Consider the following 25,010-nt stretch of genomic DNA (forward strand, 5'->3'; position numbering starts at 1 on the left):
AAAGCTTCTCTGTGAAATTGTTTAGCCAATAAAAAGAGAAAGAATTACAATGTCAACATTTTGTAACTCCGATCCATTTATGAATCCAGGCAATAATTATTATAAGTAGGAAGACGAACAGTAATGTGCTTCTTTCTGAAAATATTTAAGAATGTTTCCGCAAATTTAAACTGATGATAATCAAGCATCTAGATAAGAGATAAGGAACTTTTTCAGTGAAAAGGCAGATAGTAAGTAAATATTTAGGTTTTCTGAGCCATAGGGACTTTATCACAAATACTCAACTTAGGGGGCCTCCTTGGTGGTGCAGGGGTTGAGACGCAACCTGTGAAGCTGTCGCAAACACTGCAGCACAAGTTCAATCCCCTGCCAGGAAGCTGACCCACATGGTTCTGCAGACCTCTCTTGCCTTGCCCGCTGCTGCCATCAGCAGTGTATTTCAGTCAGTCTGCCTGTTCTGCTCCCCACTCTGTCTCTGGTGAATCCTCTCACCCCCCACACCTCTGGCCTATACCCCAGTTCTTATATGCATAAATAAATAAATCTTTTAAAAAAAAAAAACAAATACTCAACTGAGATATAGTAGAAAACCAGTCACGGACAATATGTAAATGAATAACTGTGTCCCGGCAAAGCTTTATTTACAAAAATAAGCACAAGCAGGATTTTTCCATAGGTTATATTTTCTCAAACTGTGTTCTGTCAGCTTTAATGATTTTATTCTAGAATTATTTCCTTAGAGGTAGCTTAAGCTTAAGAGGACAATGTTTCACTATTTTCTTCTAACTACCCCTCTTGACAAAGAAGAGATGGAAAACAAAAATTGGGGATAATAGATGGTAGGAGAGAAGTTTTGTGAGACAATAAGGCATGAAAAGGAGAGGAAATAGAGGAGGGGGGAGGAAAGCAGGAGAAAAGATCTGTAACTCATTTGGTTTCAAACTATAGACACAATTAAAGGAGCTTCTCTCAATGTTTTCTCGTCACCTCTGTTTTTTCTGTCAGACCCATCAACAGCATGATCTCAGGAAACCTCTCACATCCTGCAGAATTCCTCCTCCTGGGACTGTCAGAGGATGAGGAGCTGCAGCCCCTCCTGTTCTGCCTGTTCCTGGCCATGTACCTTGTCACTGTGCTTGGGAACCTGCTCATCATCCTTGCCATCATCTTTGACTCCCACTTGCACACCCCTATGTACTTCTTCCTCTCCAACCTGTCTTTTGTTGACATCTGTTTTACCTCCACGACCATCCCCAAGATGCTGCTGAACATCCAGACTCAGAACAGATCTATCAGTTACACAGGCTGCCTTACCCAAATCAGCTTTGCCCTGACTTTTGTTGGATTAGAAAATGAAATTCTAGTAATGATGGTGTTTGATAGATTTGTGGCCATCTGCCACCCACTGAGGTACAATGTTATCATGAACCCTCGACTCTGTGGCCTGCTGCTTCTGCTGTCCTTTCTCATCAGTGTCCTGGATGCCCTGCTCCACACCTTGATGACCCTGTGCTTATCTTTCTGCACAGACCTGAGGATCCCCCACTTCTTCTGTGAACTAGCCCACATTCTCAAACTCGCCTGCTCTGATATCCTCCTCAATAACATCTTCATGTATCTAGTGACCAGTCTGTTTGGTGTTATTCCCATCTCTGGGATAATTTTTTCCTATGTTCAGATTGTCTCTTCTGTCCTCAAAATCCCATCCACTGGTGGAAAGTATAAGGCATTTTCCATCTGTGGGTCACACTTAATAGTTGTTTCCTTGTTCTATGGGACAGGTTTTGGGGTGTACCTTAGTTCTGCATCTACTCATGCCTCCAGGAGCAGTGCAATAGCATCAGTGATGTACACTGTTGTCACCCCTATGATGAACCCCTTTATCTATAGTCTGAGGAACAAGGACATGATGGGAGCCTTCAGGAAATTCATCTCAAGAATATCATCATTCCATTGATACATCATCTGTTTTGGGTTTATGCTGCAGGAAATCTGGTAGTGAGAAATAACAAGTGATTCAGAAAGCCCAGCCAATCTCTTTGAACACATGAGACCAGAGATCAAATGGCTAGGGTCAGGATTTGAATAAGAAATTTTGAAAGAGAGAACTGTCTTTCACAGGGCCTATTATTAACTGGAGATCTATTTATAATAGATATTTTCCATGGTACAATCCATAAGATGTCATCTCCAATCTCATCACTGAAAATAAGATCATATGCCATCTATGTATCTAATTCCTTGTTTGAGGAAAATCATTGCATGAAAACCTCAGATTTGCTATCTGTAGTGCATTACTGCTGAGAAATCAATCCTCATAAAAATGATAAACACAGAAAGCACACAATAAAATCAAACCGCTATGATTGTGATCTTTATCTTCCCTAGATTCTTAATACTTGTAATCCTAATGGTTTCATGTATTTTCACTAGTCTATTCATCAATCAAATATGTTTGTTTTCATTGCTGTGCATATCAGCTCTATACAGCTGGCTTTAGTAATACAATAAAATAAGAAGTAGGCAGACAAAGGTTGGTAATCTTCCTCTGTCGGACTTTGATGCTTTGAAGTCTTACTGAATTACTCCCCTGTAGATTCTTGATCTGTCTTGGGATTACAATGGCAATAAATTGTTCTGCTAATGAAGACCTTTGGAAATTGAGTCTCTAAGGACACAGTGTGTGCAACTTACCTCTGGCCACCTCAGTGAAAGAACCTTCTCAGAGAAGAAGCAACACCTCCGAGTCTCCTCTCACAGTCGACCCTTCCAGAGTACGAGTTTGGTTCCTCGTTCAGACCCTTTGCTCTTTCTAAGGACAGATCTTTGATATGGTCACAAAGATGGCTAGTGTCATTCCACAGTGGTGACACCAAGGTAACCAAATGTCCCTTAGTCAGGGTTTGCAAACGTTTAGCTACTTGTTCATCAGAGAGAGGCTGTGAAGACAGTATATACATATCCTTAGAAAGAGCAAAGGATTATGAAACATTTGCTCTTGATCACACAGGAAATCTTTGTTCCCACTCAGAGAAAGTGACCATGACTAATGCAAGTGTTAGAGTTATATTCTTGACAAGGATCAGAGGGAGATTATTCATTTAATTCTCCAGGGAGTGGATTTCTCTTGACTTGGTCCACTCCATGGACCCAGTTTTCTGCAAAGATACAGGCATTTTATCCAAATATCATGTCCGAGACAGAATTCTGTCCTCTCTGGGTCTATTGTTACCAGATATTGCATGGAATCATCTAGAATGTGATGCTATTCTGTACTAAAATCACGTCATATTCCATCTGTTTAATTTAACTGTTGGTGTGGGGAAATGATTGCTATGAAAATCACAGAGTGACTGTATGGAGTATCATACCTTCTAGAAAGTATGCCTGGATAACCACTACAAGTACTTAGGACAATGGCCAGAACTTAGTAAGTACTCAATATATTTAGCCACTATCATAAGCTCCATACCTTCCCTATATTCTTAAATCTTATAATCCCATTGGTCTTACATATTTTGCCACTTATTTCAGATTAGAATTTTTTGTTACATTTCATAGTCGATTTTTCTAATTTAACTGACACATAAAATGAATAATTATTCAGTAGGTATAAAAATGTTGGCAATCTTTTGCAGCTTATTAGATTTGAACCTTTTAAATGGCTTATTTATAAGAATGCATTTACCCTGAGTGATGTTTGGGATACATCCCCAATGTCTAGGGAAACAAAGGAAAAAGTAAACAGATGAGACTGCATCAAGTGGAAAGCCTCTGAACAGTTAAATAAACCATTGGTAAAATAAAAAGGCTACATACTAAGTTGAAAAATTATTTGGAAATCATTTATCTGATAAATGAGAGAAATTCATAGAGTTCAACAATAATCCCAAACAGAAAATATTCTCCAAAGAAAACTAAGAAATGGCCAATAGGTGCATAAAAAGATGTTGAACACCCCTTCTTATCAGTGAAATGCAAATCAAGCCCACAGTTATGGCATCTCATGCCTGTGAGAAAACTATTATCAAAAAGACAAGAAACAACAGTGTTGGAGAGGATTCCAAGAAAAGGGCGCCTTTATGCACTTGATGGGACTATAAATTGGTGTAGCTGTTATGGAAAACAATATGTAGATTCCTAAACAAATTTAAGAACAGAAATATTACACGATCTAGCTAGTCACTGAAGGATATTTATCCAAGCAATAGGAAAATACTAATTTGCGGAGATATACAGTCCCTTTTTTACTGCAACACTATTCACAGCGCAATGGAATATTCATAGTGCAATGGAATATTAGTCAACCATAAAAAGATAAAACCATGCCATTGGCAACAACATGTATGGACCTAGAAGGTGAAATAATGAAATAGATCAGATAAAGATAAACACTGCAGGATTTCGTACATATGCTGTAGATAAAGAAACACAAAACAACAAATGAAAAATCTAAAACCAAACAAACACTTAGACCAAAAGAGCAAAATGGTGGTTACCACAAGGCAAGGTGGGGGGAGATAGGTAAGTAAATTAGACAAAAGTGGTCAATTGCATAGTAATGCTTGAAACCTACGTAATGTTTTAAACGTGTTACTTCAATAAAAAAAAAGTATGAATTTTCACATTTGTCCTTACTCATTTTATATCGCTGTTTGTTACACATCTATGTGGATTACACACAGAGAAATTTAATTGAATAAACTTAATTGTATCACTGATGTCATAGAGGTTTGCAGCCTTAGGACTTTAATCAAAACTTATTAATATGCCTTTATGAGGGGGCCTCCCCGGTGGTGCAGCGGTAGAGCCCTGGGTTGCGAAGCTGCCCGCGGCCTCTGCGGCGCTGGTTCAATCCCCGGCTGCTCCCCAGCCACCGGAGGAGGGTCCCACATGGCGCGCAGACCTCTCCTGCCGCCCGCTGCTCCCCTCAGCAGTGTACTTCGGTCCTTCTGCCTGCTCTACTCCCTGCTCTGGCTCTGGTGAATTCTCTCACCCTCCTGCGCTTCTGACTGTGCCCAGTGCATGTATAAACAAAACAAACAAACAAATAAATAAATAAATAAAAACATGCCTCTATAAAAAAAAATATGCCTTTATGAGGAAAGGTACACTATGAAGAAGCATTTCCTCTAACAAAGAGAAGTTGAAAATAAGACAGCACAAAAAAGGATGTTGTCAAGATGAGGGGCAATCTTGGTTCCCTCCTTGCATCACCATCTCCCACTCCAGGAGCAAACTCTATTCTAAATGATGGATTTATTTTCTTTGAAGTTCTTTTGGGTTGAATTATATGAAATTGCCAGTATTTACTCATATTTGCCATATGAAACTAGCAAAAAGATTAGATGTCATTGTCTTATCACCCCAGAATATACTCCTGTCTAATTTTTAAATTTGCTTACTTACAAATTTGCTAAAGTTTTAATGTCACCTGGGAAGTTTTCACCTGGTTGGTTTTCTTCTCATTATTGCATTTTTGAGATGTAATCATGTTATGGGACACAGCAGCCACTAAGTTATTTCCAGTTCTATCTGCTGTGATTTTACATTATCTGTGCTGATTTTTCAAAGTAGATTCCCTGTGCTATATTAATGGAAATTTTTCTTGTAAGTAGCTTGCTGCTATTATGAATCAGCCTGTTTGAATATTCTTTTTCTTGGTGAAAATTATAGACAACTTTATACTTGCAATGAAATATTGCATATAAATCTGGATTCTCCTTTGAGTTGTTCCAAAGAGTTCTAGTAAGTGATTATTACACTTATACCCATAGTATAAAACCCTGGTACTTTTTATCATTGTCAATACATTTTCAAGTATATTGATAATCCAGTGGGTGTAAAATTATTTCATTGACAAATCTCATTAATATGTGGTTGAGAGTAGTTTAACATATTAACGCACATATTAACTCCCCTCTCTTTTACTTTTCTTCCAAATCATGTCTTTTGAGGAGAAGTATTTTTACATCTTGCATCTGCTCTGAGGGATACAGATTCAAACCTCCATAAATGTATGTTTTCCCACCTTGACTAGCACCAGTGCCCCCTACCCTCCACCATGTTCTATTGGATGTCCCTCTAGTTTAAATAAGATTGTGGTTTCTATAAACTGTTTTTCTCCTATTAATTCATATGATTAACTCAAGTTCATAATTTCAACCTTCAGTCCCTAAAGTGAACAAAATGTACATTAAAACTATTGTGAAAAGATTCAAAACAGCAATCACCAAAATCTTAAAAGGCAATAAGAGTTATATCTGTGTTGATTGGAAACAAAATTATCAGAGGAAAAAAAAAAAGGCTCTCCGGTATAAATATACATGGTGAAGATGAATTCTCAGGAGCTATTAATGACTTGTAGAGAGAAAACTCCTGAGTTTCCAAATTTTACTAACTTTTATCTATTTTAAACATATATATATAATAGATTTTTCAACTAAGATTGTGTTCAGTCTCCCTGAGAATGTTCGTCTGATAGAGGTCCCTTCGCTGTGTCTAGTAAAAGAAGACTAGAGTGCAGTTTTAGAGAAGGAGAGTGACCATTTGTAACAAATTTGAGAAAGAGATAAACAGACACAGAGGCAGAAATGGAGGTGGGAGTTGGCCTCGGAGGGTCAGCCAGGCACCCATACTTAATTCTGCCTTCTAGAATCTTGTTCTTTATGGAGTTGTACTTCCTTGGGATCTCAGTGATAATAAGAATATTGTTTGGGTAATGAGAAGCTTTGGAAATTGAACCTCTAGGGAGACAATGAATGCAACCTGCCTTATTCAGCAACTCTTCCTGAGAAAAAGTCACACACCTTAGCCTCCTCCAGAGCCGATCCTCTTGCACAGGACCCCATGTTTCACCCAGTCCCCCTGTCCTTCCTGAGGACAGATCACCTGCGTCAGGTAACCCTCATCCTTTGGTTACTATTTGGAAATGAAGGAGGGTGACTTAGTACCAGTTCACTCAGGGAGGGCAGTGAACGCAGCACATACCACAGCTTATCAGAGCCAAGTCACGCATGCACTTCCTGCCACCTCTCATTTTTTCACAAGTTTCTTGGCACCTTTGCACCAATATGCAAACACCTCTCATTTACTGATCTTGATGTCATTCTACTAAGACCAGGGTCATTGTCTTCCTTAGCAGACACTGATTTTTTTCTAAAACAGAGCAACTTATAAAATTCTGACGTTTACTTGCAATCTTGCAGTGGCAGTGGCAGGAAATATGGTGAAGTTCACCTTCCCTTAGCATTCCTGGCTCTTGGCATACCCTTGCAGAATCTCAGATCCTGACTGGGAGGTCTCTAAACTCCACACAGAATTCTCAGTTGCCTTTTCAATCTGCTACTTTTACAAAATTAGTAAATGTTTTAAATAGTCAGGGCAGTATATATAGTGCAGCATAAAAAAATGACCACCCATAGCCCTTGCAGAAATGAACAACTGATGGATTTTGCTGTATCCGCTTCAGGTGTATTTTCTGTCACAGAATAGTATGTGTACCAAGGAAACCCACTCTTTCTCCCATGTGAGCCTCCATCCCTCCCTGAGTTAGTGTTTCCCTAGGTGCTGCTGCTTCTTCGGGTCTGGAAAACCCCATCTGATGGTGCTGACGGTTCATCTTTCCTACCAAGTTAATTGAGATGGGACCCAGAAACAAAACAGGTGTTCCAGAATTCCTCCTTCTGGAAGTGACAGAGGATCCAGAACTGCAGCCTCTCCTTTTCATGGTGTTTCTGTCCGTGTACACGGTCACCATCCTGGGAAACCTCCTCATCATCCTGACTGTCGCCTCTGACTCCCAGCTGCACAACCCCATGTACTTCTTACTTTCCAATCTGTCCTTTGCTGACATTTGCTTAAGCACAACCACCATCCCGAAGATGCTAGTGAACATTCGAGCACAGAGTCAGGGCATCACTTATGCAGGCTGTCTCACGCAGGTCTATTTCATCTTGGTTTTTGCCAGTTTGGAAAGCTTTCTTCTTGCAATCATGGCCTACGACCGCTACGTAGCCATCTGTCACCCACTCAGGTACAACGTCATCATGAGCCCCTGCTTCTGCGGCCTGCTGGTCCTGGGCTCCCTGAGCCTGAGCATCACCGACGCCCTCCTCCACAGCCTGCTGGTGCTGCCACTGGCCTTCTGTGCACGCGTGGAAATCCCCCTTTTCTTCTGCGAAGTGGTTCAGGTCATCAAACTCGCCTGTTCTGACACCCTTATCAACAACATCCTAATCTATCTTGCAACTGGCGTATTTGGGGGTATTCCTCTGTGCGGGATTGTTTTTTCTTATACTCAAATAGTGTCCTCTGTTCTGAGGATCCCGTCAGCGGATGGAAAGTATAAAGTTTTTTCCACCTGCGGGTCTCACCTCTCGGTGGTGTCCCTGTTCTATGGGACAGGCCTGGGGGTCTACATTAGTTCTGCCCTGACTAATTCTTCCAGAAACACGGCAGTGGCTTCCATGATCTACACTGTCATCCCCCAAATGATGAACCCTTTCATCTACAGCCTGAGGAACAGGGACATGAAAGGAGCCTTGAGAAAACTGGTCAATAAGAAGCTATTGGATTTTCAGGAGGGTGTTTAACTGCCACATCTTTGAATACTTTCCAGTTGTCCTCAGTGATTGCCAGGTTCACATGCTGTGGTCAGAAAGCCCCTTTCCATGACTTCCATCTTTCTAAATGCATTGGAATGTTCTTGGTGGCTGTGGTCCGCCTGGAAAATTTTCCATGTGCACTGGAGAAGGCATCTTTTGCTGCTGTAGAAAGGCGTGTTTGTATGTCTGTAGGTTCTATGTGTTTATATTGTCTTTCAAATTATCTTTGATTTAGCCAAGGGTACCATCTATTGTTAAAAGTTGTGATAAATGTCTTTAGACAATATTTTAGAGAACATGTATTTCTCCCTTCACTTCTGTCATGCTTGCTTTAGGTATTTTAAGGCCCTGTTGTTTGATATCTACATGTTTGCAATTGTCCTAACACCTTGATTATTGCCCCTTTTATTTCTATTTCTATCTACCTGTCTGTTTTCTATCTGTCGTTCTTCATCTATTTTCATGGTTTTGATGTGAAGTCAATTTTTTTCTGATATTAACTCTCCCTTGGTGTCTATTTCTCTGGAATATATTTTCCATTCTTTCATTTCCAATCCATCTGGGTTTGTAAATCTCTACTGAGTCTCTCACAGCATATATGCACATCAAGTTTCTTTTCTCTTCCACTCTCTCTTATTTGGAGAGCTTAATCCACTTACTTTAAAAGTGCTGACTTTAAGGAGATAATTAGCTCCTCCATTTAAAATTTATTTCATCTATACCCAGTATAATTTTTTGTTTATTTCTTCGATTGCTAGCCTACTTTCTGTCTAGTATTTTGTTGTTTTTTAAATTTTCTTTTTTTGGTAGGGACAGTTTGTACTCCTTTTTCATTATCTCTTTGGAATATATTTAGATAACTTGGTTGTTACTGTAGGCAGCACATCGAACATGCTAAATTTATAGCAGTCTCATTGAATTCCTGCCATTTTTCCTTCACAAGCATAGAAAACCTCTGCTTTCCTATCATTCTGTCCTTTTTCCTTAATGTCATTGCCACAAATCAAACACTGTGGCCAATAGCACAGATTTGATTTTTTCATGTATCTTTTTAATCCAGTAGGAAAAAAAAGTGGAGCTATAAACCAAACTGGATGAAGGAATATGTAACTTGCTGACACATTTATCTTTACCAGAAACATTTATTTTTCAGACAGTCTTGTGTTGCTAATGGCTGTCTTCATTTCAAGCTGCAGGAATCCCTTAGATATGTTCATGGAGAAGGCTTAGTGGGAATGAGATATTTCAATTTTATCTGATAATGGTTTATATCTCCCTCATTTTGGAAGGATGTTTTTGGTCACATATCAGATTCTTGGTTGATAGTTCTATTGTTTCTGTTGGTACTTCAACTGTGTTATTCTAGCGTCCTCTGGCCTCCTGGGTTCTGACGAGATATTCGCTGTCAGTGATGCGTTGGTTTCCTCTTACATCTTGGCGATGAGCAGCTTTCAAGGTCTTGTGTCTCTATGGGCACGGTCAGCTTGATGCCATGTATCTTTGTGTTGATCTCGTTGATGGGACCTTCTTGGCCTTCATGGACTTCTTGGATTCGTAGGTTCATGTACACCATCGTCTTTAGGGAGGTTTTGACAATTATTTCTTCGAATATTCTTGACAGCATTTTCTCTTTCTCTCCTCTTTCTGGGACTCCCTCAGTGCATTTTTTCACTTGATAGTATCCCAAAGGTTCCTTGGGGTTTTCTCACTTCATTCTTTTTTGTTTGTTTGTTTGTTTCAGCTCTTCTGCCTCAATATTATAACATAATAGTTGTAGATATTAGAATCTTCCAGAGTCTGATTTTTTCCTAATTGTTGGAAACAGTAGTAGCATCTTTGTTTGGTGACTTTCCCATAGATATTTGCAAAGACTGTAATTTGTGCTGTGTGTGATCATTCAAATCTATATCCCTTACCTTTTTACTGTTAATGTTTTGAGGAATTTTCTTGAATGTCTGGAGTAATACAAACAACAACAAAAAAAAACATGGTTCTTTCCATCTTTATAGACTAGACATAACAACACAGTATGTTTTCAACAGTTAACCTCCTGGTTTGTACTGAGCCGAAAGACCAATGTGGAAGCTTAGAATCCTTCTGTTCCTTTCTCTCAATCTGACCTTCCCTGACATCAGACTTGCAAGTCAGCAGAGGCTTCATGCCTCAGGGAGGTTCCTAATATCACACACAAACAACAGACTTTTAAGCTCTGCAGAAACATTGAACGAGTCACACTATCTATTAGCACTTTATAAGATTCTGTTGCACTTTGGAGTTTTAAAAGTATATTTAATGTTAGAAATCTATAGGGAATGTATTTTTGATCTGGAATAAAAAGACCTTTCCTAAATTTCTTTTGTTTGAATATGCAAAGCAGTGTGTAAAATGTATCTATAGTTCCGAAAGAATGTTAACAGAATGAAACATACAAGACTATCACCTGGGTAAGGAAATAAAGCTATACCAGCACAAGAGAGTACATGTGAGTGTGTTCTAGTCACCTCACTTTTCCTCTCCCTGGTGCAAATACTACATTTAATCTGCATTTCTAATTTTGTTTAATGTTCTTCTAAAAGGTAAAAGCCTATAAAACTGTCAGTATTTCATGCTATTTGCCCTCAGAAATGATAAGATTCAATGTTATTATTAATCACCCCATCTATATCCTTATCTGATTTTATATTATGTTTATTCAATTAAGTTTGAATTAAAATTAAAGTGCTTTACATCATTGCATCTGCTTTGGGGATTATAGGCTTAAAGTTCTACAAGTGTATATTTTCACACCCCACCCACCACCAGTACCCCAATAATCCTCCTTATCTAGCTTTAAATTGTTTCATTTTGAAAAAGTTAAGCCCTAAGGGATGCATTTTTTATTTGTTTTATTTTTCTGTCTTTGGCTTAAAGGTATTTAAAGTGTATCTCTTAAAAAAACATGTATATAGTTGGGTTTTAGCTTGTTTTGTCTTTTTATTTATTGATTGACCCAACCTGGTCATCTTTATAAGAGATACACTTTGAATACAAAGATACAAAAAGTTTGAAAGCAAAGGAATGGAAAAGATATGTTACATAAATGTAACAGGCAGTGAAAACTAGCAATGTTAACAGTCAGACAACAGGATGCATCCAACAGGAATACATGGCAATCTTAGATTTATATGCATCAAACACTGGATGTATTACAGAAAACACAATTGGAATTCAATATTAAAATGTTATCATTTGTAAGTACAAATGCCAAGGGATAAATTTAATGGAATATTTGAAAATCTTTTACACTATAAACTTCTATACTCTAAACAATGTAGCAAACATGATTAAGCACAATTTTAATAAGCCCTAAATAAATAAATATACCATGTTAATTGATAAGAAGGTATACTATTGTAAAAATATCACTTATTCTTCCAAATGAATCTCTAGATTTTCTCAAAGTTCAATATTCTAACAATTACTCCAAAAAGCCAAGACAATCTCATACTAAAAGAACAAATCTGGAGAACTATCTTACAAAATATCAATCTCAGAGGAAGTTATATTAATTTAAACAATGTGGTACAAATGTTAAAAGCTAAACAAATCAACCAACAAAACAAATTAGTAATATAGAAACTGCTGACTACACATGTGTTGTCATGAGATTTAAGCCAAACAGTAGAGAAAAGGATTGTCTTTCCAATGAATTCTGCATAGTCAAATGACTGGGGGAGGACATAGTAGAGGTTTTGGGATACTGTGAATGTATCTTCTATGGCCAGGGTCTGAATTATTTGAATGTGTACAGATGTAAAATCTTGTCCAGTCAGCCAGTTAAGATTTGTGCTTTCAGGGGCCTCTCTGGTGGCGCAAGGGGTTGAGCACCACACTGTGAGGCAATCTGCAGCCTCTGCAGCATGAGTTCCATCCCTGGCCGGCTGCAGAGCAGCCCACAAGGCGAAGCAGACCTCTCCTAACTCGCCCGCTGCTCCCCTCAGCAGTGTACTTGGGTCAATCTGCCTGTTCTGTTCCCCACTCTGTCTCTGGTGAATCATCTCACCCCCCACGATCTCTGGTCTGTACCCCAACTCTTATATGCATAAATAAATAAATAAATATTTTAAAAAAGGAAAAAAAAAGATTTGTGCTTTCATATAATAAAAGAAGGAAACTGTGCAACAAATATTGTTGATTTTAGCACTCATTAATTTTAAATGCTCTCTTCTTCTATATTACAAGATAGGTATATTTGTGAAAGATATTTTAGTTTGTAGGGCTTTTTTGTATTTATGAATAAATCATTTAAAATATTGTTTTAAATATTTCCTGGTGAGAAAAAGAATATTTTATACTTGGATTAGAATTATTAGTTATATGGCAGTATCTATTTTTTGGAAAATTTCAAAAATTTGTTCCTCAGTGATTGAACCACTGTGCATTCCCACTAGTATGTCCTTGTCACCAACAGCACACTCTCAGAGACAATGCGCATAAAAACAAATTGGTTTTGGACCTCCCTGGTGGCGCAAGGGGTTAAGCACTGCACTATGAAGCAATCCACAGCCTCTGCTGCATGAGTTTTATCCCCAGTCGGCCAGAGAGCAACTCACATGGCACAGGAGACCTTTCCTGTCTCCCCTCTGCTCCCCTCAGCAGTGTATTTCAACCAGTCTACCTGTTCTGTTCCCCACTCTGTCTGTGGTGAATCTTCCCACCCCCCTGCATCTCTGGCCTGTACCCCAGGGGCTCTAGTATGCATAAATAAATAAATTTTTTTAAAAATTTGGTTTCTGGTATTTTTCTTATTATTAACAAGATTGGGCATCTTTTCACATATTTATAAGCAATTCATTTTTATTCTCTTAGTAGGTGTTCATGGATTTTTTACCGAGTTTTAAAAATTAATTCCAAATGATTGTTTTTATTACCAGGATATTAAAACTTGTCAGTAGTGTGCATTGCCAATTTCTTCTTATTTGTATTTTTATAGTGTTTTATGATTGAACACAAGGGCCATTGTAATATATAGTTGAATGTGTAAATACTTTCCATATGCCTGTGGGGTTTTTTGTTTGGTTGGTTTGTTTTTTGTGTAGAAGAACTGGGGTGTAGGCCAGAGGTGCGGGGGTGGGGGTGGGGATGAGAGTACTCACCAGAGACAGAGTGGGGAGCAGAACAGGAACATCCACTGAAATCCACTGCTAAGGGGAGCAGCGGGGAGACAGGAGAGGTCTGCTGCTCCCTGTGGTTCAGCTCCCTGGTCGGGGGTCGAACTCAGGCTGTGGTGGTGCCAGCATTTTTGGGCATTTCTGCATGCAGCTGTTGTGACAGTTTCCCTGGGGTGGGTGACTCCAAAGTTCAGATCATCAGGGTGCCCCTGGCTTGCAGGGTGTCTGGGCCACATGGGGGACAACCAGGCAAAGAAAGCCAAGTACGAAATTCTTACCAACTGGGACTCTCAGGGACAAGAGGTGTTCCCTGTGAATGGACAATGTCACCTACATACTTTCTGTCAGATGGTGCCTACGTGTATCCACCTTCGTCCACAGGGGGTTCCGTGCACCTGGCCGTCACATGTAGGTGTCACCCCAGCAGATAATAGTGACGTGGTGATGTGAACATGTGGATGTTCACAGTTCTGCACATTGTAGTCATGTTAGTATAGGACTGAAAGTTTACCGGGGGACCCCAAACTATTAAGGGGTGTATGCTTTAAAATGGAGCCCCAGGGCCTTCCCTGGTGGCGCAGCGGTTGAGCGCTGGGCTGCAAGACTGCCCGCAGCCTCTGCAGTGCGGGTTCATTCCCCGGCCACTGGCAAGGGTCCCACAAAAAAATAATTAATTAATTAATTAATTAATTTAATGGAGCCCCATATCCACTGATAGAGGCAAAGGCAGACTCTTAGTGTGATGGGTCTATCATAGAATTAGTGTGCGTAGAGAGGGCAGAAGAAAGGATAGTCCTAAAAAAATCCTGAAAATTACCCATCCCTTGTGGGCAAATGCCCAGGCACACTGGGTTGGCCTGAAACGATTGGGGCGGGCGGGGGGGGGGATCTACTGAGACACAGATGCTGGCCACAAATCTAGGACACCCTTGGTTAGGGAACCACAAGAAGGTGGCAAAAGGGGTGGGCAAGCCTGAGATAAAAGGAGTCAAGTAAAAGCACAAATCCAGGTACCAGCTGCCTTTGTCAGTCTGCCCACGCATCTCTTCCCAGTGTCTCTATGTCTCTCCTTTACCTTTCTCCTCCACTTCTCCTTCCTAGCAGTTCCAGGGTGCAAGCCCCACCACAGAAGCGGGAGGGCCTCAGCCCACCAGCCCTTTGTGTCAGGGTCCACCCAGCTCCAGCCTCTTTCCCAGCATGCCCCTCCACAAGCTGCATGCGAGTCTCACTGCACGCGATGCTCCACCCCTTGGATGGAGACTCCTCTGTAATCCTCTGATGCACGGGTGTCTAGTAGAACAGCATTCTCTTCCCAGGCCAAAAAAAAAAAAAAAGTGATGTGTACAAGTAGAATGATGTCAGATTAGACAGACCGAGGCCTTCATCATCTTTCCCTTTCTAAATACCAACAGGTAACATTAAGGCTGTCAACCATAGAAAATTCCCCCAAAAAACTATCTCCCATTTTGACATAAATGGGATAAAAAAGAGTTCCCGTTTTGGTTATGCCTTTTCACTTTTTGTTTTGGAATAATTTAAACTCACATAAAGATTGTAAAAATGGCACCAACATTCCCAGTTGGTGGGAATATGGCACTACATTCCCTAAAGCTTCCTTTAATGGGAATATCCTCTTCCATAGCCAATATATCACCAAAACCAAGAAACAGACATTAGAACAATACTATAAACTATACAGCTTATTGGGATTTAATCACAGAGTCACCTGTAGAGGAAGCACAGAAAAGATTAACTTTATAATTCACTTTGGATCAGATGGCACCTTTTGCCTAAACAAAACCTAATTTCATTAAAAGGAGAAATGGTTGCACTTGGAGATAAAAACAATTTATCTCTTCCCAATCATGATCATGTTAAACAGACACTGAAAATATCAACTCTCTATATATCTACAAATAGTGTTTCTCATAAAAGATAGTCACAGAGACTTAATTTATTTCTTAAAAAAAAAAAAGTCACTCTGGGACATTACTTTCCAGGCTAACCCACATGTATACAAGCATATCTTTTCTTCCTCAATTCAATGAAAGTGAAGTTCTATGTCCTGGCTCTACATTAAACCTCCTATGTTACTTTTGAAAATCCCAATGCAGGAGACTCATACTAGACCAATTAAATGCAAATCTCTGGTGGTCAGATCCAGGTAGAAGCACTTTTTACGTTTCCCCAATAATTCCAATCTGCAGTTAAGGCTGGAATCAGCTCTAAAAGCTTCTGCAGTTAAAAAGAAGAAGACTCAAGTTGATGTAAGCACAAGCTAACAATGAGCAGCAATGGGGAAGTAATCCCCATTGAGTTTCAAATCTAGGTTATTTTTAATTTGTGCAGCTCAGAGCTGAAGGTGTCTGCTTTCAATTGTCATGCAATATTTCTCTGAAGTGCTGTCAAAGAAACTATAAGAACCCAGAAAAAGAAAAGACAATCAGAGGGCACTTGCAAGACAACAGGCAAGATAACCATCTGTTGGTGGGAATATCAACTGGTGCAGCAACTATGGAAAATGGTATAGAAAACACTCAAAACAATACAAGGTGAAATACAATGCAATCCAGCAATGTTTTCCTACAAACTGTGAAAACACTAATAAAAAGATTTGGGTCCTCCCTAGTGACACAAGGGGTTAAGTCTCAGCACTATCAAGTTATCACCAGCCACTGCAGCATGAGTTTGATCCCCAACTAGGAGCTGACCCACATGGCACAGCAGACCTCTCTTGTTTCACCCTCTGCTCCCCTCAGCAGTGTATTTCAGTAGATCTACCTGTTCTGCTCCCCAATCTGTCTCTGATGAATCCTCTCATCCCCTGCACCTCAGGCCTACACCCCTGTTCTTGTATGCATAAATAAAAATAAATCTTTAAAAAAAATTTATGCACTTCTATGTTAACAACAGCATTATTCACAATAGCTAAGATATGAAACCAACAGAATTAATCACTGACAGAAAACTGAATAAAGAAATTGTGGAATATATACACTATATTCCATTATATGGTACACTATATTCCTGTGGTGGCTCCTGAGAGCAATGTGACTATTGCCACAATTTCTCATTAAAACAGAGTGGCTGTGCTGTTATGGTACATAAGTCCCTCTTCCCCTGTGTGCTGGACTGGACAGTCAATGATGGGTACGATCAGAAAGGAGCTTCTGACAACCTAAGACAGACGCAGTCCCCAAGGGGATTTTAATGGTTCCCACCTTTCACTTATGGAAAATAACTAGGAAAACAGGCCTGGAAGATGTTGAGGCACAACCAAGTCATGTTGTTAATCATTACTAGGCAGTAGTTTCACAATAAAGGAATGCAATCATGGCCAAGGAAACTGGTTCTATTGTTTTCAGTAAACGTGTAACCAAGTAGAATTATAGGAATAATAAGTAGAAATGGGAGCTATAAAAGTAAGATTATGATAGGTATATATAATCATAACAGTGAATCGCAAGACCTAGAACAGACCTCCACTGAGGGGGGTAATATATGAAATGTTCTTGATTTGTTCCTGATTTCTTGGTAAATAATAAACAAGATGTTATGTTGTTCATGTTTCACTGCATTTACGAACAATCTGATAAATGATTAACCACATACTGTGAAAAACATAATGAAGTAATCACTGTGAAAATGTATAAAAAGAGATGGCTGATCCTAATAAATTGCACTCAGATTTTCACTCTCCCTTGAGTGTGTCTGTGTGTCATTCTTGTCCCTCGCCCTAATTCCTTCGACCACCCTTTGCTCATTCTCGCTCAAACCCTGAGATTGTCTCAATCTCCCGCCGCCGCTGGGCCGGTCCGCGGCAATATTCCACTATAAGAGACAATACACAGATATTTTAAAAGATGAAATAATGCCTTTTGGGACAAAATGGATAGATCTTGAGATAATTAATGCTAAGTGCAATATGCCAGAAAGTGAGAGTCACCCGGTGGTTCTACTCATTTATGAAATATAAATAGGCAAAGTAAACAGGAAACACACAAGAAAAGTAACTTTGAGTCCATGAAAATATTGTGGCTACCAGAGAGGATGGGCAGGTAGTAGGGGATTGAAAGGAGTGTGATCAGGTATGGATATGGGAGTTTTGGTGAAGCATGATGTACATATGGAAGTGTCAAATTTATACCCAAAATTAAATATTTATGTATTTGGAAAATCAATAAAATTTGAGAAAAACAATCTGAGACATAGAGAAAGACCGCCATCTTGTTGCTCACAACAGTGGAGTATTGACCAACACAATATCCCATTAACATATTCAATATGCCTCAGCCTGGCATTGGAGATTCGCCTTTTGTCAATGTTTATGGTTTTGCATAACTGAAGGTCTTTCTAAACTGGCACTAAATCTATCAGTCAATTCAATGGATGTTTACTGAGTGGACAGATGAGTCCATAATCTGTGACCTCATAAAAGTTAATTTCTTAAAATGCCAAGGGAGAGATACCCAGGAATGCCAATGGGGGCCAACACGCAGAGCAAGGGTTTGGCTGCAGGGTCACTCATCCAAGGTCATTTTTTTTAAAGATTTATTTATTTTATGCATACAAGAGCTGGGGTACATTCCAGAGGCATGGAGGGTGAGAGGATTCACCAAAGACAGAGTGGGGAACAGAACAGACAGATTGACCGAAGTACACTGCTGAGGGGAGCAGCAGGTGAGCCAGGAGAGGGCTGCTGCACCATGTGGGTAGCTCCTTGGCCAGGGATTGAACTCGTGCTGCAATGGCTGCGGACAGCTTCATAGGCTGTGTCTCAACCCCTTGCACCACCAGGGAGGCCCTTGGGGTCATTTTTGTCATGTCAGATTCTACATCCTCCATGAACTCGAAGGACATCATTGTATCTTTACATAGTTGTCCTTTTTCACTTAAGTGGGGTTGGAAGCAGCGTTTTTTTTTTTTTCCTATGTGACATCATTGGGTGAATGTAGGGAAATAATTGGATTATTTCATGGGTCTTTAAGTGATAAGAAACACTGGATTAAAAAAAAAAATGGAAACTTCCTCCCTGAGTAGCCTTGGATTTCAGGAAGACAGAGTTTAGGAGACTAAGAGAGTTTGTTCCTGGACAAGAGGGTGTAGAAGAAGTTGGGGAACATTCAAGTTGCTGCAGGATTTGTCCTGAAGACCTTAAACAGTCAATTCAGTCTCCCGACTGCCATGTCACTGCCCCCACAGGAAACAGAGGTACTCGGGGAATAGAGGGGAAATCGTCAGACAATTTATCTAACAAGGAGTCTTGGGAATTGACTTCTTATTGGCTCAGAAATTGTAAATATTCCCTCAGTTCCTTCAATTTACCCTCCAACTCATCTTTTCTTCTTTGGGCCAAGAGAACACCTACCTGTGCCTCTATGAGGAATCCTCTGTCTCCAAATCCAACTTCATTCTCTTGTCTTTTCTGGAAGCAGGATCAGCAACATTGTTGTTCAATATCAAGAAGGGACTGAGGTCAAGTCATACTTCAGTGATTATATCAAGCCTAGTAAGTGGACTCGGAAAACATGAGGGTGGGAGAAAAAGGGGTGGGTGAGAAGAGGGAATGAGAGAATATGGAGGCAGAAAAGGAGAAAGGTCAGCCTCAGAGGCACTGGGAGATTCTACCTGGCTCAATTCAGCATTCAGTCATCAGACCTGACTCCAATGACCATTCATTGGTTTCAGGTTATCAAACCTTTTCCAGACTTTGTGATTTATAACACAGTTATTGTCTGAACATGTTTTGCCAGCCCACTTGAATATCTCAGAGAAGAGAGGTGTTTCTATCAAACTTCTGTAGGTGTGTTTCAGTTACTGCCATCATTAGGTTCTGAAGCTCTGGGGAATTCCGATCTTTCCAGGTAGAGAGACTCTGGACACCCATTCTAGGGTTCTATGGGATAGGAGGTCTGCTTCTGGACAAAGTCTCACCAAGATCTTCAAGAGAACACACGAGTCTCTGAGTTTTGGAGACTTAAATTATTCCCAAGAGTTGTGACAGAATAGGAACTAACCAAAAACTGCCATGTAGTTTTGGTGCACAGGACAGGAGACTGTCAGAAAACCACACAGATTCAGTTAGAAATTTAATCAATGAGGTGCTCGCTAACCCTTCCTGAATCTTTTAGTCAAGTCAAGTCAAGTCAAGTCAAGTCAAGTCAAGTCTGAATCTTTTAGTCAAGTAAAAGGTCATGGTGCCACAGAATGGTGTCATCTCTCACATGATGCCAACAAATGGAGCACAAAACCACCTTTGATGGGGTACTTTGTAGAGATATATAGAATTTACTGGAGGGTGGTAAGGGCACCAATGGACTTCAGGAAGAGAAAGTACAGAAGGTAGGACTGGCTCATTAGAAAGACTTATCTTTGGACTCTGGACAGGCATCTGGAACCATGGTCACTACTTAATAGCTGTAGATCCCGGACGCCCTGTCTCTTCTTTGAGACTCAGCTACCTCATGTATAAAATGAGAACTGAAATCCCTGCCTCCCAGTTTGCTGTTAGGATGTGTCATATATAGATAAGTATCTGTTGTAATGCTTGACAAACAGGAATTCATTCAATGATATGAAATGTGAAGAAGCGAGGAGACAGGAGATGAAAGGGAGGAAAGTAGGGTGAGGGAGATAGGCATATTATCCACAAAAAGCTGGTATAAAACTGAATTTTAGAGGGCTAGTAGTAATAAAGTATAAGGTATGGATCTCTAGGAGGCTCAGATTTTTCTAATGTGAAGGAAAACATTTGGATTTTTGAATTCTTCACCAGAGACCATAGATCTGCATTACTTTGGGGTCAGTGACTGGAGAATAATTGTATACCTTTGTTGGTTCTTGTTTCCTTAAATTTTCTTAGTCCCTGAAATTGTGCCTCCATTCCTGTCTTCACCCTTGAAGAACCTGTCCCTTTCTCCATTCTTTATTGACTGGCCTTGGGAGAGAAATACATTTTTTCTGCCTTCAGGGGATTCTGGAACTTAATTAAAAATTATTTAATCCTTGTGGTAGAAATCAAAGGCTGAGGGTGTTTTCTAGAAATTGAGGTGTGTTGTCTTAGGGGCGGGGGAGTGTGGCTAAAATGAGACTGTGCTTACTCTCTTCAAATTGTCTAATGTTGGGTTTTTGTTGGTTTTGTTTTTGTTTTGCTCCAGTATTCTAGAAATTCTCCCCCACAAGCACTCTCATCCACGTGTGATTGTTAAACTTGATGTTCTCTGGAGGAAGATGGTAATGTATTCCCATTTTGCCATCTTGCTGATATTACCAGTATCTATTCACTAAATGAAAACAGGATAAAGAAATCACAGAGTATGATCATTAAAATGTGCAATTATTTAGTATTCTCTTGTAACTTTTAAATAGTTTTGTTAGTCAAGCTTTCTTTTCTAAACTGTGTTTTTAATAATATGGAATTACCTGTTACTATTGCTTTAGTTACATTTCCCTTAATAGGTGTGCTTTTAAAATATCATGAATATTTCCTGATTTCAAGTATTATATCTTTATTAATGCATATTAAGTGTGCTTTTTAATAAATTCAAACATAAAGGAAGAGACTGATTACCTTTTTTAGGGATTTCTAGTTTTTCTTACATATTGTAAGCTTTTTTTCTGGTAAATTATTCTCTGTATTATTATAATGACATTATTTCCTTTTTACTGTCTTTCATCTCAAGTATGTTTTATTTGATGTTAACAAACTATCTTTATTTTGGTTAGTACTTCTTGGTATATCTATAGCATTTGTTTATGGTCAAACATGCTGTGTCATTGTGATTTAGGTATTTCTCTTTTATACCAGGGGTAAGAGGATTTTGTTCCTTTCTCTTACCTTAGTGTCTCTTTTTAATGCTTAAAGTCATTTAAACATTTCCTGTGATTGCTCATATAGTTTGACATATTTTCATTTGTTTCTTTGTATCTTCTTTTCTGAATTTTGTATAAAAATATATTTCTGTACTACTCCCATTATCAATTCAGAAGTGACATATTCTATATACATTATTTCAGTGCTTCACACCTAAACTTAATCATGAATACTATGTTATAGAAAGTCAAAAACACGTGACATGCTTTTCTCATGCAACTCAATGCAAGAAGCTCAAATCATTGTATTCTAATTCCTTTTCTTTTATATCATTTTGCCCAGTATTTCAGTCCATCTTGTGAACATGTATAAAATCAAAATCATTAAGCAATTTAAAACCCAGTGTTTGGGTTCTATTTTGTCTAATATAAACGAATTACTTGCTTGACCATTGTTTCTTGGATATCACTACTGTCTGTATTGATTTTTCTTTATTCTGGAGAAAACATTCCGCAGATATTTTTTAAACAATTTTGTGCATGGCACATTGTCTCCATGTTTGCCTGATATGGAAATATTAAGGGGAACATCCTGAAACCAAGCCTCAATTTATGAGCTGCTTTAAAATTTTATTGACTCAAGATGCAGTCCATATGCCAAATTGTGTGACAATAACTCAGAGGGAAAATTGGTTGTGATCTCATCTAATCTTCCAGAACATTCTTCATTGCATTCACAGAACTTCCCCTTTTTAATACTTTAAGAGGAATTATATCTATGGAACCACGGAACCAAACCAACGCATTAGAATTCATCCTCCTTGGACTTACAGAAAATCCAGACCAAGAAACTCTCCTCTTTGTTATGTTCCTCCTCATGTACATGGTCACGGTGGTGGGGAACCTGCTGATCATCCTGGCCATCAGCTCAGACGCCCACCTTCACACCCCCATGTACTTCTTCTTGGCCAATCTCTCCTTGGTGGATTTCTGCCTGGCCACCAACACCGTCCCCAAGATGCTGGTAAACATCCAAATTGGGAGCAAGTCCATCTCCTACCCTTGCTGTCTGACCCAAATGTACTTCTTCCACTTCTTTGGCATCATGGACAGCGTCCTGATCGCCGTGATGGCCTACGACAGGTTCGTGGCCATCTGCCACCCCCTCCACTACAGCACCATCATGAGCCCGCGCCTGTGCAGCCTGCTGGTCGGCGGCCCCTGGGTGTTCTCCTGCTTCATCTCCCTCACCCACATCCTCCTGATGGCCCGGCTAGTCTTTTGTGGCAGCAACGTGCTCCCGCACTACTTCTGTGACCTCACGCCCCTGCTCAGGCTGTCCTGCACAGACACCACCGTGAACCAGGTCTTCGTGCTGGTGGTGGCCGGCCTGGTGATCGCCACGCCCTTCGTCTGCATCTTGGCCTCCTACGCCCGCATCATCGTGACCATCATGCAGGTCCCCTCTGCGGGCGGCAGGAAGAAAGCCTTCTCCACCTGCAGCTCCCACCTGTCCGTGGTCGCCCTGTTCTTTGGGACCACCATCGGGGTCTACCTGTGTCCGTCGTCTGTCCGCACCGCCGTCAAGGAGAAAGCCTCTGCTGTGATGTACACGGCCGTCACCCCCATGCTGAACCCCTTCATCTACAGCCTGAGGAACAGAGACCTGAAGGGGGCCCTCAGGAAGCTTGTCAGCAGGAAAGTCACTGCATCGTCCTGATGGCCAGGACACCAGCGAGTTTCCAGGGAGGAGCTGGAAGCATCTGGGTTCCTGGGAAAAACTCTGACCTGGCCTAGGAGGGTGGGTGCTTGGAACTCTGAACTGAAGAAGTTTAGGAGGAAATATCAAGGTGGACATGGATCTATTCCTTCAATTAGTGTGACCATTGAGCATCCTTTTGGGTATGTCTCCTACTGTCTTCTAGAAAGATCAGTGTAGCCCTGCCCGATTGCCTTTACCATGGTGCAGAATCCACTTAACAACACTCAATAATTGTTCATTGAATAACTGTCCTGAGTTTGATGTTAGGTCCTGGCTATAGAGTGGTGAGCAAGAGAGAGAAATCCCTGACATTTGGGTTTGGGAGAAGATAATGGACAGTTCAGCCAAAGCAACCGGTATATGAATATGAGAGAAAAGACAGCATATAATAGGGGCATCTGGCAGAGTCTGGAAAGGAGAGTCAAAAGGTTACCTAGGAGACATGACGCAAAAGATAGGGTGCTATTGTTGAGGCAACATAGGAGGAGGAATATAAAGATGAAGAGAACTAGAGAGAAGGATACATTTGAGAAGTGAAAAAATCCAATGACCAGGGAATGCCAGGTCACAGAGTGCTGCATAAACAACCCAAGATGTACTCAAAAAAATTGTTCTGCATCCTGATTTCAGAGCATAACTCTGAAGGGGCAAAAAAAAAAAAGCAGTAATACTGTATTTTGCCAAATTTCACAAGTCTATATATGGGATAGCTATATGCCTTAGTTAATTTGACTTCCGGGGCCCAGGATGCATATCCTTTCTGTGGTGCTCCTGCCATACCTTCTGGGAGGCAGGGTGGAGTGTGCTAGGGAAAGCTTATGAAGACTCAAGGGAGAAAGAGATTCAGACCACACACTGCAAGAATGAGGAGCCCCTGTACGAGAACATTTACCTTCATAATCAAATAGAAAAATACCAAAGGAGACTCCCTGGCAATGCAGGGGTTAAGTCTCAGCACTATGAAGCTATTGCCAGCCACTGCAGCACGAGTTCAATACCCGGCCAGCCAGGGAGCTACCCACATGGCTCAGCAGACCTCTCCTATCTCCCTGCTGCTCCCCTCAGCAGTGGATTTCAGTGCATCCACCTGTTTCGTTCCCCACTCTGTCTCTGGAGAATCCTCTCACCGCCCCTGCCCCCCCCACCCCACACCGCTGGCTTACAGCCAGTTCTTGCATGCATGAATAAACAAATAAATAATCTTTAAATAAAAGAAAAATGTCAAAGGAACCGTGAATCTCTAAACCAGAAGGAAGCTTGGCCTCTCTCAGCTGCCAGGTTGTGGAAAGCAGAGTAGTAGTACTGCTTGTACTGGAAATGGGAGGTATTTGCTGTGTGTTTTCCTGCGTCGTTTTATATATTTCTTTGCAGTGAATCTTTCCATCGTTTAAAATCTCTTTGAAGGCCATGAAGGCTGCATATGCCCACTATGGAGTAACAGCATTGTTCAGGTGGAGATTAACAACTAAAATGAAAATAGCAGGCCAAAAATTTTCAAATGGTGCTGAGGACCTGACATCATCTTAACCACAGTGACTTTGAACAGTCATTTATTTGCTTTTGCTGTTTTCCTTCCAAGAGAATTAAACTGTGTTGTCTAAGTCGAACGAAAAGATCTGCCGCTGCATCTTAGAGAGATGATAAAAATGTAGTTGCTAGTGGATAATAGAACCCAAAATT

General features: G+C 40.3%; 3 protein-coding genes across 4 annotated transcripts in view; all 3 read left to right on the forward strand.

Annotated features, from left to right (window-relative positions):
* The window catches only part of LOC311182543 (olfactory receptor 7G3-like), a gene marked incomplete at both ends in the record, with an annotated part of 735,701 nt that overhangs the window by 195,024 nt on the left and 515,667 nt on the right, over positions 1 to 25,010 (forward strand). The window contains one exon of one of the 2 annotated variants that reach the window (XM_084251413.1): positions 1,091 to 1,957. In XM_084251413.1, the coding sequence (XP_084107539.1) occupies positions 1,118 to 1,957 (840 nt within the window). Of the gene's footprint in view, positions 1 to 1,018; positions 1,958 to 25,010 lie in introns of those variants that run through there. The other variant, XM_084251412.1, reaches the window with a different exon arrangement.
* Positions 7,644 to 8,594, forward strand: LOC311180558 (olfactory receptor 7G1-like; the record flags this gene model as incomplete). The annotated part of the gene is made up of 1 exon (XM_084248486.1): positions 7,644 to 8,594. The coding sequence occupies one exon, from the start codon at positions 7,644 to 7,646 to the stop codon at positions 8,592 to 8,594; it is 951 nt and encodes a 316-aa protein (XP_084104612.1).
* Positions 22,347 to 23,288, forward strand: OR1M1 (olfactory receptor family 1 subfamily M member 1; the record flags this gene model as incomplete). The annotated part of the gene is made up of 1 exon (XM_084251408.1): positions 22,347 to 23,288. The coding sequence occupies one exon, from the start codon at positions 22,347 to 22,349 to the stop codon at positions 23,286 to 23,288; it is 942 nt and encodes a 313-aa protein (XP_084107534.1).

This window comes from Talpa europaea (genome assembly GCF_964194135.1).
Source record: "Talpa europaea genome assembly, chromosome: 12".
NCBI lineage: Eukaryota > Metazoa > Chordata > Mammalia > Eulipotyphla > Talpidae > Talpa > Talpa europaea.